The 14,754-nt window shown below is 34.2% G+C and overlaps 1 protein-coding gene across 1 annotated transcript in view; it reads right to left on the bottom strand.

Annotated features, from left to right (window-relative positions):
• myo (growth/differentiation factor myoglianin) overlaps nt 1–14,316 on the bottom strand; it is a 66,344-nt gene extending 52,028 nt beyond the window's left edge. Inside the window, exon 1 of the mRNA XM_023163303.2 lies at nt 13,296–14,316. Within this exon, the coding sequence (XP_023019071.1) occupies nt 13,296–13,773 (478 nt within the window). The 5' untranslated portion in view covers nt 13,774–14,316. The remainder of the gene's footprint in view (nt 1–13,295) is intronic.
• Nucleotides 14,317–14,754: the final 438 nt, after the last annotated feature.

The raw sequence follows: 14,754 nt of genomic DNA, 5'->3' as shown, positions 1-14,754 counted from the left end.
TTTGATTTCGAAAATTATCCACAAAAATTAATAAAATTTTCAAAAATGAACCCGATGATTATGTAACGTCTAATAATTCCTTACCGATACAAGAAACCATTCGTCTTTCATTAGAGTTAATTTAGGAGTTTTTTCTCCATAATTGCCCAAATTAACCCGTTTCAACCTGAATATCTTATTGTTTATATTACCTAAATAAGTCATTTGTTCATGACCGGAACTGTTTAGCTTTAAAAAGTACCATAATAATGTATTTATATTACTTCTTCGGTAAAGGTTAATGATGAAATGCTGTGAAAAATTATATTATCCTATCCATGTACGTATGAGAAATAAAAATAAAATAGTTTTTAATAAATTGTTGGATGTAACCGTTATTACGCAGTAGGAGATCATAATGAAGAAAAGAGAATTGAAACTTTCTATGTTTTTTACCACTTTTATTTGTAACTAACGTTATTGCAGTTTTGTCCTATAAGGACATTTTCATATAGCACCCCTGTAGGTAATAATAAATGTATTTGACTTGATTAGTACCTGAATTTTCAATAAATTGGTGGATGAAGCCGTTGTTACTACGTGGTTGGAAATCACAATGAAGAGAAGAGAATTGAAACTTTCTATGTTTATTCTACCACTTTTATTTGTAACTAATGTTCTCTTTTCTAACTGAATTTTGTTTACTAATTACAAGACAGATATTAATTTGAAAACCAGTGTATAAACTAAATCGATTTGATCATTCTTAACAGGCTGCACCCGCAATGTTTAGGCTTGTGAATTTCCAAGGATTCTAAATAATTGAGTTTGCAACTCTTCCTTGCATAGTGCAAAATTTCCGTATCGTTCAGATTCGGGAATTTGTGGTTGCATGCCAGGAATGGTTTGAAAACGTCGAATCATTTTTTTCCAGTCTGAAAAAATTTTCATGTTCAGTATACCGTTTTTGGAAATTTCGACCACATTAGCATGCAACCACGAGTTTCCGAATCTAAACGATACGGAAATTTTGCACTACGCAAGGAAGGGTTGCATACTAAATTATTTAGAATCCTTGAAAATTCACAAGCATAAACATTGCGGGTTCAACTTGTTAAATGATCAAATCGATTTAGTTTATTCACCGGTTTTCAAATTTGAAAATGTACGAAACTACAGTAACGTTAGTTACAAATAAAAGTGGTAAAAAATATAGAAAGTTTCAAAACAGTTTTTTACTTCGCAATTACAGAAACTATCAGTTTCCGAAAGTTTTTTTGTGTTTTTCTCAAAACAGAACAACATAAAACCCTGTTCAAATATTTCCAATTCAAACTCGTCATCTGTGAATTGTCACTCTCACCCCACGTAATCACACTGAGAACTACCTACTCAGGTGCTTACTCAAATCATACATTACTATCATCATACATAATCTATCCTTTAACGGAGACTTCGAAATTTTATACATAGGAAATGAAGGTTTGAAGCTGAATCATTGGGAAACAACTTAAACATTCATAGATCATTTGAATAGATCATCATTATTGAACTGGTTTCCTTAGAAATCGATGTTGTCCTAGTCTTAATAGACATATTATTATTAATGTAGAATTGATATAATATGCTCTGGGTGATCGTAATTGAGGATATACCTTAGGTATATAAAAGTTGAGTAGATGCATTAGGTAATTATAATAGAGTAAGTACCTGGCTAGGTAATTCTCAATGTGATTACGTGAGGTATATGAAAATTAGTCTGAATAATCAACTTTTAGTATGTTATTCACTACGAAAAAGTTACTGTGTTAGCAAAACATGTGATAGTTTTGAAAATAAAGTTTAAAAAGATCAAATCTAAAAGTGTAGTTTATGAAATTAGTATTTTGACGTTTGGTTCACCAATATTCAGAAAACCGTATTCCGTATCACACATACACATGTCTGGTTATTTTCGGAACATATCTTTAGACAATACATTATATTGATGCGAGTCAGACTCTCAACATCAATTATTCATAAATTATAGGTAGAATAGGTTAGGTCTAAAGTGAGAGGGTCTATTCGACCTTCCACCGCAACCCGCAAGGGTTTATTGTGGCTCACACCTATTCACACTCCACCAAATAAACCCAGCTTCTTAACGAAGCCGATTAGTTTTTATGGTGAGTGGTCTTTCAGGTCAGATGGTAAGAGTACGGATCTGCCGAATTCTAAAAACCTGATTCGGTCCCCAGCGGGGCAGGCACAAAGTATATGCTTTGCTGTTTCATCATTTTTCAAACAGAGGCGATACACACTGTCTTGCGACAGTCCAAAAGTTTCTGCATATGATGATTCAAATGACTGACCTGTAAGAAGGCCTGTTAGACATCGTAGTTCATCCCTACTGTTGTCCAACAACTGTTTGCTATCAAGCTTCGAACGGTGGATAAACGCCTTGGAGTGAGCCAATCCTGGAAGATTCTGCCAGAAGTCCATAAATCTTCTTGTCATCCCGGGGTTCAATGTTTGTTTGGCAAAGCCCAAAGCGATGCCAATGACAGGTTCTGGTCCGATGAAACTTCATTACCTTCCAGGCCAGTATTGCCCGGAATCCAGATCAGAGACAATCTGTTAAGTCTTCCTATCGAGGAAAGTCGGTTTTGGTAATTTGCTATTAATTTAGACGTTGCTCGGTAGTAGCCAAGAGCTTCTAACGCCGCTTGACTGTCCGAAAATATTTTGATTGACTTGTGTGTGAGGTTGGCACACAATTCAATAGCGTGAATTTCTGCTTGAAATACGATCGCATAAGTTCCTAGGCAGGTAGATATTTCTGTCCTGGAACTGCGACTAAAAACACCTGCACTAGAACCGAAAGGTGTTTTCGATCCATTTGTGAACCAACAACTACTTGCTCTTAATATTTCCCTGTCCCGGAGGATCAAATCCTCTCTACTCGGGAATAGTACTTTATAAGGCAGTTCGTAGTTGACAGTTGGAGGCATAAAGTCAGAGGTCATTTTAGAATGCTGTGACTTCCAATGTCAACCAACAGTTTGTTGCACTCTGCATTGAATTGATTTGTGCAATTGGCAATGTGCACAAGTCTGTATGCAGTCCATCTAGCCTCTCTCTCCAGAAAAATTTGGAAAGGAGTTAGATCTAGAAGGATCTTTATGGCCGCTGACGGTGTGGTACTGATGGCATGAGCGATAGCCAGACAAGCCAGTCTCTGTAAGCCAGAGAGCTTCGTTCGGGCCGTTTTCTGTAAAGCCTTCGGCCACCAAGCAACTGCACCATGAGTGATAATTAGTCTGACAATCATCACTTAAATTCAATGGATTTGTTTGGGACCTAAGCCCCAAGTTTTACCATAAATCCTTCGACATGTCCATAGAGACAGTCTGGCTTTGTGTAAAATTTTTTCCAAGTGAGCGTTCCAGGTCAGTCTTTTATCAGGGACATTGCCAAGATTTTTCACCTACGTTCTAAATGGAATGACCTCACCATTGAGGGAAATTGGCGTTATATCGTCCAATTTTCTCCTCTTGGTGAAGGGAATTAACACAGTTTCGCTGGGGTTGACAGACATTTGCTCAGGTACCAACTGTGAACAATTTCCCACGTGCTTTGGAGGATATTAGCTACACTTCCCGACGTGGATCTTGCCAGGATGACAGGATTTTGCCAGGATAAGCTTGCTTATCAACTTTTCTTCTGTCAAGGGCATCAAGCAGGATCGACCACAGAAGGGGAACTTGATTTGCCGGTTTGATAAGCATACTGGTGGTTATTCAAGGGGGATGCATATAATGCTATCCTCCTGATATGTCCGTCCAGTATACTCTCAAATCCTTTCAGCAGGAAGGATATAAGGCTGATTGATTGTACCGATTTAGGGTGTGGGTCCCTCCGACCCACTTTAGGTATATATATCACCCTTGCTGCCAACCAACTGGGTGGTATGTAGTTCCACATCAGACTAACTCTATACAATTTTGTGAGAATATGTAAAATTATTTCTACAAAAAACTCTAGGTAACGTACAGTTAAATAAAATATTGACTTTCATTGTGTTAACTTGCGGTTTTATGTAGAAGACAAATGATTTACGGGTATTTTCAAAACAAACGTCTCATTATATTTCACGACTCTTGATTAGTTTTGAGAACTATAGATTTAACAATAAATTCACCTTTTGAGTGAGGCATTAATTTTATCTTCATTAGCTTAGGTCAATTCAAGCTTTGAATAACCTGAAGTTGAGTTCAGATAATTTCCACAAATTTTCCTTTTTTCTCTACGCTGCTGTATACGTTCAGCAACTTTTTTTATGTTACTGGAAACAATCTCAGTATGGTGTGGGAGAATTTTTTTCATTCAATGATTAATATACCTTTTTCTATCGGCCTTGACTCAGTTTCGTTCTGAAATCTGTCGATATAAAAAGTGAACGCACAGTTGCTAAGGGAGGCGATTCTGTGTAAAAAATCATTTCATATGTGACACACATGGCAAAGGAAATTCATTTTATAGTGTCAAACATCCAGCTTCTGAAATAATACTCAATGAATACGTCATATGGAGTGCGCTTTTGGTTGATATCGGGTTACGCAACGAGGTTTTGTTTAGATATTTTTTCACGAAGGTCTATTTTTGGTTTTATGAAAAAACGAGGTGAGGCGATAAAGTTTTTTTCAACATATGTTACTACATGAGGGATTGATTTCAAAAACTTGATGATACTATTTTAACCAGCTCTGGAGAGGATGTACCTACCACACTCAATGAACACAGCGAAAATCCGGATTGATTTGAACTTCCCGGGACTTCATTGCTAGAGAGTTTTACAAGTCGACTGAAATGTATGTAATTATATTCATTCACAGAAGCTATGACAGCAATATAGGAAAAGGGGTTCAAGAGATATATTTTTTCATTCGACTTGATTGATTTTTTTAAACAGTTTTTTGAGATTACCGTTTGGGTTTATTGTTGCAATAATAATAATGAAAAAACATTCAAAAAAAGACGGAAAAATTCACAAATGTTAATAAAAGCTATTTGAGGCATATTGAAAAGGTTATATTGTTAGAAGTAATGCATTTTTGGGAAAAAAGTTTTTGGCTTCCTATTACTCCATCTTGATATAAAAAATGTAAAAATCTTCCTTTTGAAAGGAAGAAAACAATCAATTTCAAAAGAAGTAACTATATAAAAATATGTGGATCATGCAAAGAAGTAACTTTCAACATGGAGTAATAGGAAGCCAATAACTTACTTTCCCAAAAATTGATCACTCCTATCATTATAACCCTTTCAATTCAAACAAGATTCCCTTTGCTGGAATTTAATCAAATGAGTGAATGAATGTCATTACGATGTCAACGATGACATGAATAGATCAAATTCATTCCGTGACATAAAGTCGTCATTATGAATGAATTGTGTGTTTTTTCATAATGTTATCCACATTGGTACTGAAGAGGCCTAAGACAAGTGTCTTACAGCGAAACATCGATGTCTACCAGTAGGATGACAGTATTCCATGAAAGTGAAATTTTAATCTTTCATTTAGTATATTGTGTAGGGATCCTGTGAATGATACCTGAATCAATTTCATAACGAATGTTTGGAATACAAACTGAGTAGAGAAAAGTGTTTTTTTGTATGATTCAGTATTCATATAAAAATAAGCGTTTCCTACGTGTAATTCAATTTTCATCTGAAAGTAACTGTTTCAAGAAAGTTTTTTTTCCAGTTTGTGTCTGAAAGTTACTTCTTTGCATGATTTTCATATCTATGTATAATGTATAGAGACTCCTCTTTCAAAATTGATTGCTTCCTTTCCTTCTTTGGAATACTCACACATTTATTTTGTATCAAGATGGAGTAGTAGAAAGCCAAAAACTTCATTTGAGGCAATTATCAAAAGTTTTGTCAGTGTCATTTATTCATAAAAACAGGCAGAGATTTCAGTCAAACTCTGGAAAATTCATTTTGGCCTTTTGAAATTATGATTATAAGATACCAATACCGTCTTTACATTTAAATTATTTTTTGAAACCAATGAACCATTTTTCCACAATTTTTTTTCGTGTTCAACATTCTGTATTATCTTATCATCACTAGAGAGTCATTTTTGGCTGATCTTCCTAATTTGCAATGATGTATTTAAAAATGTGGACACATAGGTCAACTGAGATTGGAGAGGTCAACAGAAAGTAAAGTGTAATACGCTCGCTTGATTTAAATGGAACATCAGACATTTACTAGACACACGTTATTAGTTTGGCCTTAGAACATATGATCCGACGAGAATGTGGTAAAGGTAGAATGCTATCATTATGCCTGTTCGCGAACCTGCCCCAAGCCAATATTGGAGAGAATTTCAATTGAGATCGAAAAGTTTGCGAAATGATCTATGAGATTTCGATATTATCAGTTGTTTAGGTGGCAAACTGTCGTCATTTTACAATGTTACGACTAAATAGATTAAAATGATTATTATGATGTATTAATTTCATTGCAAACATCAATTATGTCACCAATGAAGGTGATAAAAATGATTCGGTGTGTGTGATTACATACGATAAATTATATAACGAAGAAGTCGAATATCTATTAAAAATACCGTGTGATCTGATTATTGAGAATCCTTGAACTCAATATTGATATTTGTGATGGAATTGGACCATATACGTGGTGAAAATCTGTGGTATACCTGAATCTCTTCGAATCCTTCATATTTCATTCTATCATTACTAATATTGTTTGCTTACTCGAGAATATGAAAAAGTTGTATTTTCCCTCTCTGTTTGGCGAAAATACCTTTGAAAAAACTATTCCTCAAGAGGTTGTTATGCAGGCAAAAACTTGTGAAGAATTGTACTGAATGAAATTTCTCAAAAGGAAAATAGAATTATTTCTACGACTTCAAGAACTTTTTATGAACGATTCACGCACTTGTAATACTACTAACGAATTATTTCTGTAATTTTTTTCAAAATCAAAAATAATTTGAATACTTAATTTTCTTAAAATATTCGTTAGCAAGAAAAAAATTCAAGCACGCGTGGTATTCGGCAAGAAAATTTTGCATCATATTGAACTTCAACAAATTACTTGAGAATGTATGGTTTAGCCTTTCAAAGTAGGTCAAGATGGTCTTTGGATGGCATTATAGGTTTGACAATTCAATTGACAGTGACAATTGATATATTCTGTGACAGGTAAGTTGGTCGATTGTGTGAGCGAGAACAAAGTGACTCAAATTGGTCAAGAAAATATTGCTGACACGTTGATACTAGTTGAATATTATTTTTGTAAAAGTAATTATTTTTTTATGGGATGGGTTAGAATGAATTTTCATTTTTATTGAGAAGTAACAACTGTGGCAAATTCATGACATCCAAAAAACACTACAAACAAATCTATTAAAAAAACTTTCGAAAGATTACCTATTTTCAAAACCCAACTTAGTTAGCGAAACTCTCATGGAGACACATTATATTTGTTTCCATGATATAAGATTATAAGTGTCCCATTGGATATTTCTAAAAAGCTGAAAGTGAGACCGTTCAATTTATTATTTTTGAAATAATTATTATAGATTTTATGATTTCTTTTGAAGGGATGATATATAAAAGGTTGATATTCGTAATATAGCAGTTCATTAAGCCGCCTGTAAATAACTGTTGAAGTATATCTGAAGTATCAACGTAGCATTATATGATGGAATCATTGATATAAGAAACAACGGTTTTAGGTTAATTGGAAATCCATGACTTCAGGTTATATGACTCTAAAACCCCTCAATTCATGAATCTATCTATGGTGTATCTAATGTCTTAATAAAAAAAAATTAAGTTGGTGTGTCGGATATTTGACAGTTTGACCTCTTTTTTTTCAAAATATGTGATTTTTTGTTGCGTAGCATACTGAACATTTGAGTGAAATTGTACTCAACAAATGCCATCAAGAAGTTGTCTGAACGCCGTAGACATCACTCCACTCCTTTGGCAACACAAAGACACGCATAGAGTCTCCTTTAACAACATTGAAAATCTCAGGTTATCAAAGCACCAGACCAGTTGCTTTCCTCCGAACGAGTTGATTGGAGTCCGAAACTGAAGGGTTCATCATACTCTGTTAGGTATGTTTCATCATCTTAGTCTACTATAGTCGCGTGATGGGTATAGAGATTCCTGACACCAAGTGCAGGGTCTGTCGCAAGGCTGCTGAGACCCTAATGCACTTGCAGCCGGCATGTCCAGCATATGCTTTCTCAAACTATATCTATCGACATAACGCGGCTCTAAGATTTTTTAGCACCTACAGCGCTTTCATGGTATTAACCATGAAAGGTGTTGCCTAACCATAAGGCAACACCGGTGTTGCCTTATGCTCCATGAGATATTGAACACGTTTTGCGGAATGGGAAGTACAGAATTCACTGAAACTATTCATTTTCCACCCTCAGGCCCATGCAAGCTATTGAGCCTGATTAGGTTTTTTTTGGCTATCAGAGCAAGATGATATTCGTCGTGAAATTTTCAGCTTCGCATTAATGTAATATAAAAATTTTCTTTTCGAACTCCACCTAGCCAGATCACTCTGCCAAGATGGTGGTTTTGATTATTGGAATCCTTGATGAAATGATGCCCCTCTCCGCTTGAATCTCAAGATCATGCCGGTTTGCCGCCCTGAGAAAGAAATGCGGATAAATGCGGAGGGCTGCCATTCTTGGCTCATCGCTTTCGCTTCGGGCACATGATTCTCGGACCCAATGGTTACTTTCCCCTTGGTGTGGGAAGTGCTCAATGGTTGATGACGCTATCGTGTCTTTCTGAATGTATCGGGGCTTCGAAGACAGTGCCCTACGAGCTCAATCTTTGGTCATAAAATGTTAGCGAAGCGTATATCTAAATGATCTTGACATAAACACATTTTAGATTGGATCTCTGGTGACTAGATGAAACATAAGATTTTTGTGAAACGTGAATAAATTACTCATCAAATGTTTTTTTTGTAAAATTTGCATACTGAACCATATTACCTTGAAAACTCAATCAATACTCTCAATATAAATTTGAAGATATTTTCTGTAGGAAGTAGAAAATTAATTTCAAGTTGATAACGATTATTGTTACGTTGTTACACCGAGCCTATAATAGTGTATTAGTAACGTATAATAATTATCCGTATTGATAACTATCATTAAATTTCATGCACATGTCCTCGTTTATCGAATATCTCATCTGTCAATGAGTGCGCGTGTTAATTTTTATTTATTATTTATTATGTTTATGGAAAGCCTATGGAACCAGAAATTGAGAGGAATTCAACTCGGTATTCAATAAATTCATAATGATTGATACGACAGCATACCAAGTTGGATTCGCTATGTATTTAATAGGCGTTAAGACCACTAACAAGTTTTCATAAGAAATATCTGCGTGCAACTTACATAATTGAGAATAGAAGTCGTTCGCGAACACCTATTTCAGTAATATTATTGCTGAAAATAGACAGGCTGAATAACATATGTTTGATACTGGTATTTAGTCGCTATATAATCACAAATTAATGGATTAATATGTATATCAGTTTTGATGACATACGTCAAAGATTTGGATTTCACTTTTTGATATTACTGATGAAATGACGATATTCTCACGTAGAAATTATTGGAAACTTTTTGAGTAGAAAATTGTTTGCTGAATCTTTGGATGAAAATTGATTGGATTCAAGGAAATTCTAGTATTGGTGAGGCATATCATCAAGCATCTATTCCGAACATATTTGTGATACAAGGATCATTTCCGAATCGATTGGATGTAGCTAACGTGGTATCTACCATAGAGATTAATTATCGAGAATATTTGCTCTTCATGAACAAATCATAAATTGAAAACTTGTCCACTTTACTAAAATGGGTTTCAGAAGCACTTCCCAATAGAGACCGTATCTTCTACTCAACCACAGTTTTTTTTCATTTGGATCATGCTAGTGAAACATACAATCCGAAACTTTTTGAAATTGAATTAAAATCATTAGGGTTTCATCAAATGTATATCGGCGGAGCCACTGGAAGTTGTGATTGATTAGGAGCTTCTCGAGTCATATCAACTTCCTTGAGCAACCCTCAAGGTGGAGTACTTGGTCCATTGTTTTGTTTTCTTATACATCAACGATTTGCCTAACTTCATTGAGCATAGCAGATTATTTATTTATGCTGATGACACTTTCATCATTGTTACCGGAAAACGTATTCAAAAAATGAAATAAGGGGACAGCAGTACTAGTATTTTTTTCCAGTTGTATCGAAATAATTTCCTGATCGACAACTTGAATAAAGCTGCATGTATATAGTTTGGAAGTACTTATGAAAATAGAAAATTTAGACATAATGATAAACTCTAAACTGAAGTTGACTTCTAGGAAATCGAACTGAATTTATTTCGCGTTCAAAACAATTCAATCTACTTCAATTGAAGGGGTTATATTTTTAGGAGTGATTAATTTTTGGGAAGAAAAGTTTTTGGCTTTTTTTGTATCAAGATGGAGTAGTAGAAAGCCAAAAACTTTCTTTCCCAAAAATTAATCACTCCTAAAAATATAACCCCTTCAATTGAAAGTTTTTGGCTTTTTTTGTATCAAGATGGAGTAGTATAAAGCCAAAAACTTTCTTTCCCAAAAATTCAATCTAATTTTTATATACTTCATATACTTCTTATCATTGCTTTCATTAACCCAATTTCAAATTGAGGAGATCCCTTCGTTTAATTTTTGATCTGAAATTTAGTAAAATTCGAAGGACTTTCTTGGACAACATATCATCTGTAACTGGCATTCATTAATACAAACTGTAAATATCCATCTATATCATTGAATTTAAAGAAAATGAAAATGTCAATACATATCGTACGAGACGTTGTGGCAACCTTCTCACCTCAAAATTCAAGTTGAATCAGTATAGGAAATTGTCCATGTATGCTGAAAGCGAGTTTCACAACCAATTTCTATCATGTATTGAAAATCGTATATCTATTTATAAATTCAAAACATTCCTAAAGAGATTTCTTCTTGAATATTGTATTTGACATTTTCATGTCATGAATGTGTTTTTGTTTGAGTTTTAAGTTATGTACGTTCAATAAATCTACTTTTTGTCATGTTAAATGTACATGTTGCAAAATTGCATTTTCAAAAGATTTTTCACGCACAATTCTCAGTATATTAGTATTCTATTTGTTTTTTTATTTTCAATATGATGATGTGTATCTATTATACTGAAACTGTCTCATGTATATGATTCGTGTTTAGATTATTGAATTCTATCTATTTATCTGAATATTTTTAGTTTTTTTGGTTCAACGCCTCATGAGTTCAACTCTGAGAATCGGAAATGAGAAGTGACGGTCAAGTGGCACATCATTCTGAAGAAATGTTCATTTTCTTTCCAATGGTATCCTGATAATTGGTTGATAGACAAACAGATTTCAACATCAACCAGAGCGCCCCCTAAAAGATCGACAGAGAACTCAAGCCTCGAATATCAAAAATAAACGAGGCTCCCTAAGGCGGTCAATTGCATAGCCAAGCTTCGACATGGACCACCGACAAGATTCGTTCTCTGTCTTTCACTACAACTAATTAAAATAAACAGCACTGTTTGTTTTTGGATCACACCTCACTGTCTCACTCGCGATTGCATCTACACCTAACTTTTATCTTTGTCTGGCCAGGTGTTAGAAACTTCGAATTTGTCCGATTACTGAGGAAGTATCCTCTCATAGTTACTTAAATAACATACATACAAAATTCGGCTATTTCAATATAACGTAAGTAGAGTTGAAATTTATTACAGTTCAAGAGTATCTGGTGAAGAGTTTTCATACATTTGCTACCTGTTATCTGCCGAAGCCACGATGATTCCTCAGGGTATGCCATCTTTCCCTACCTATGATGGGGAAAGGTACTGGTTTCAGCTTTCATAAAATAACGGAGGTCTGGCATAAGAACATTCAAGACACACAAATGAATCACTATCGATATGTTACCATAACATTACTTTTTAATGTAACGACATGTGACTTGCTGCCTGGTAAAAAAGAAAACAGCGCAAGTTGAAAGGTAGAACCTCGTTAATCCTTATGTCGCTCATGTTTAGAATTTTGAGGGTTGTTGTTCATCTGAAGATGACAGCTGGTTAATGGAAACACATATTTAAAGAATATTTTATGTTCCGAGTTGGGTAATTGAACCGATCTGTTTGAACTCCATGGAATTATATTTGATGGACGAGTGAATTATCAACAATCTGGCCCTTGTATGTCGTCAACTATTTTCACAAAGTTCACACACCCGGTATTTTAGGTGATTCAATTTGAATTGGAATTTAAATTGTAATAACACGTGTGCATCTTAATTTTATACAGAATCCGGGAGCTATTGAAAGTTTTTTTTATTATGAAATATTCATAAAAATTTTTGCACAATCAAGTTTTGATAATATTTTTTCCATTAATACATTCAGTAATGTCAAAGACGACCTTGTTGAATTCCAGCATTTTCAGGAAGAAGTATTTTTGATAAATAATAAGATTGAAAATTATTTCCACCTATATAAAGTTTCGGGTTATGGAACTGAGCCTTCTTCAGGTTCGAATATTCGAATCTTCTGGAAGCTTTCTTCAGAATTTGCAATTGAGAAATATTGAAAAGTATTACTGTTAACAAAATAACCCTTAATATATGTATAATCATCTTCTCAAAAATTTAATTTAAATAACCGACGACATCTTTATAATGAGTCGTTCAGTTGAGAAGATATCTGCAAGTTTGATGACATAAAAAATCATCTGGTTTACTTTTTAAATTCAAAGACGTTGAGATAGCAAATAACAACTGTAGCCATGTATGTACACAAAAAATTTCAACAATTATCAAATATATGTATTTCATGGACTTTTGGACCGTTCCAGAACAATTGTATTTGAAATGTTTTTTTAATTGAAACAAAATAGGACTGAGATAACAATATTCACTGTAATCTACTCGAGAATATATGGCATGAATAAATTAGATGAATGTAACGTAATGATGAACTGACTATTTTTGCAGAGAACTTGAATTTTGAGTGTTTATTATTAATTCCACATAATGACAAACCTCATTCACTTCTCGAGTATTTTGGTTGTTATATTTATGTTTCCAGGGAAATAATAAATAATCGAAATGTTGGTATACAATCTGATGATTATCTGAACCCAAAAAATATCAACTGCTGATTGAAAATTCTAAAAACGAGATAAAATATAACTCACCAAGTTGTGCATATGTCCAAATTTTTTCCATTTTCATAGAGTAGTCGTCTTCCTCCTCTGCATAATATCCTCCTGCAGAATGTGGTTGATCACTTTGCATTCCTTCGTTTTTCTCCTCAATTCTAGCTAGATACTCAGCAGGCACGGTAGGAAGAATTTTTCCTGTTATATTGGGAGCTTCGTCAAAACCCATTTGTTTCAAAATTTTCTCTTTGATCGCGTATATGTTTCTCTTTTTGATTTCTTCCCTTACTCTGCACCTTTGACATCCCGATGTTTGTACATGTTCTGATTCTAATGTATCTTCTTGTCGTTTTCTAATACTATGCGTTTTGTTGAAGTGGTCATATCTATCACTACTAAATGTGTATGGTACGTATATTAATAAAATAATATAGGTTACGAAAGTTCTTACGGTCATTATTTTTTTAAGGATCCGCAAGGGATTCCTTTTGGTTTGTTCATAACTTAGTGGCATTTTGATTTAGGTTAAGTCAGTCGAAATATATCACAAAATCGTCAGTTTTTCTATCACAAAGTTCGTTCGCGAACCAGTCGGGGTTGATTATTTTATCACATTTTCACTTTATCACTCATTTTCTTCTGTGAAATTTGGAACGAAAAATGGAATACTGAATAACTTCGATTGGCGGTTTTTCTAATCACATTCAATTTTTGAATTTCCTAAGATAAATCACAATGTCATCACGACTGGGTTGAGCTTTTCACGAAAAGTGTGAATCAGTCATTTGGAATTTTCAGGAATTTCAGTTCGCCGGTGTAGTCACAATCTCTTTTTCGCGCACTTCGTGTGGGACATAAGATGTGTGTAACATGCACTGAGTTATAAGAGCTATAAGACGGCCCTATATATGTGCGGACTGCCACAGTGCGTGCGGATAATTTTATTACGGTTGGTTCTACCGCCTCGATAAAGTGTTGCCTCGGCATCGCTCGAGATTTGAGTTATCACAGCTCCGAATACGTTTATTTATTTTTGACGTTTTCAAAAATCGTTGACAATTAATTCAAATGGGAGACATGAATTTCATAGATACGTTATGTCAGTTTAGTAGCCCAGTCAAATTTCATTTCAATTCACCATCAGTTTTCTCTGCTGTGAAGCGGTTTGAGAAAATATACAGGGTGACTTACTTGAAGTGGAAGCAGCCACATGAAATAAATATAATTTTCAACAGGTTATTTTTTGTTTATTAAGTAGTCATTCAAACATTTTTTTAGAATACCAAACTCAATCAATTAGTTAAATGTATAGTGATCCAAATGTCTCATATTCAGAAATGTTTACTGGGTAATCAAATTATCTCAAAAAAATTATTGTTTTCCTACTTCATTCTTACAACAAACCCTATAAATATTGTTCTTCTTCAATATTTTAAGAGGTAATAATGAAATTACCCACCGAAAAAGAGTTTTTCCATGTTAAAACTATAACTAA

The sequence above is a fragment of the Leptinotarsa decemlineata genome, unplaced genomic scaffold, assembly GCF_025532065.1.
Source record: "Leptinotarsa decemlineata unplaced genomic scaffold, Ldec_3_MD MMD2_tig00026354_RagTag_RagTag, whole genome shotgun sequence".
NCBI lineage: Eukaryota > Metazoa > Arthropoda > Insecta > Coleoptera > Chrysomelidae > Leptinotarsa > Leptinotarsa decemlineata.
Note: the sequence above shows the minus strand (reverse complement) of the source record. Positions and strands in the feature narration are given on the sequence as shown.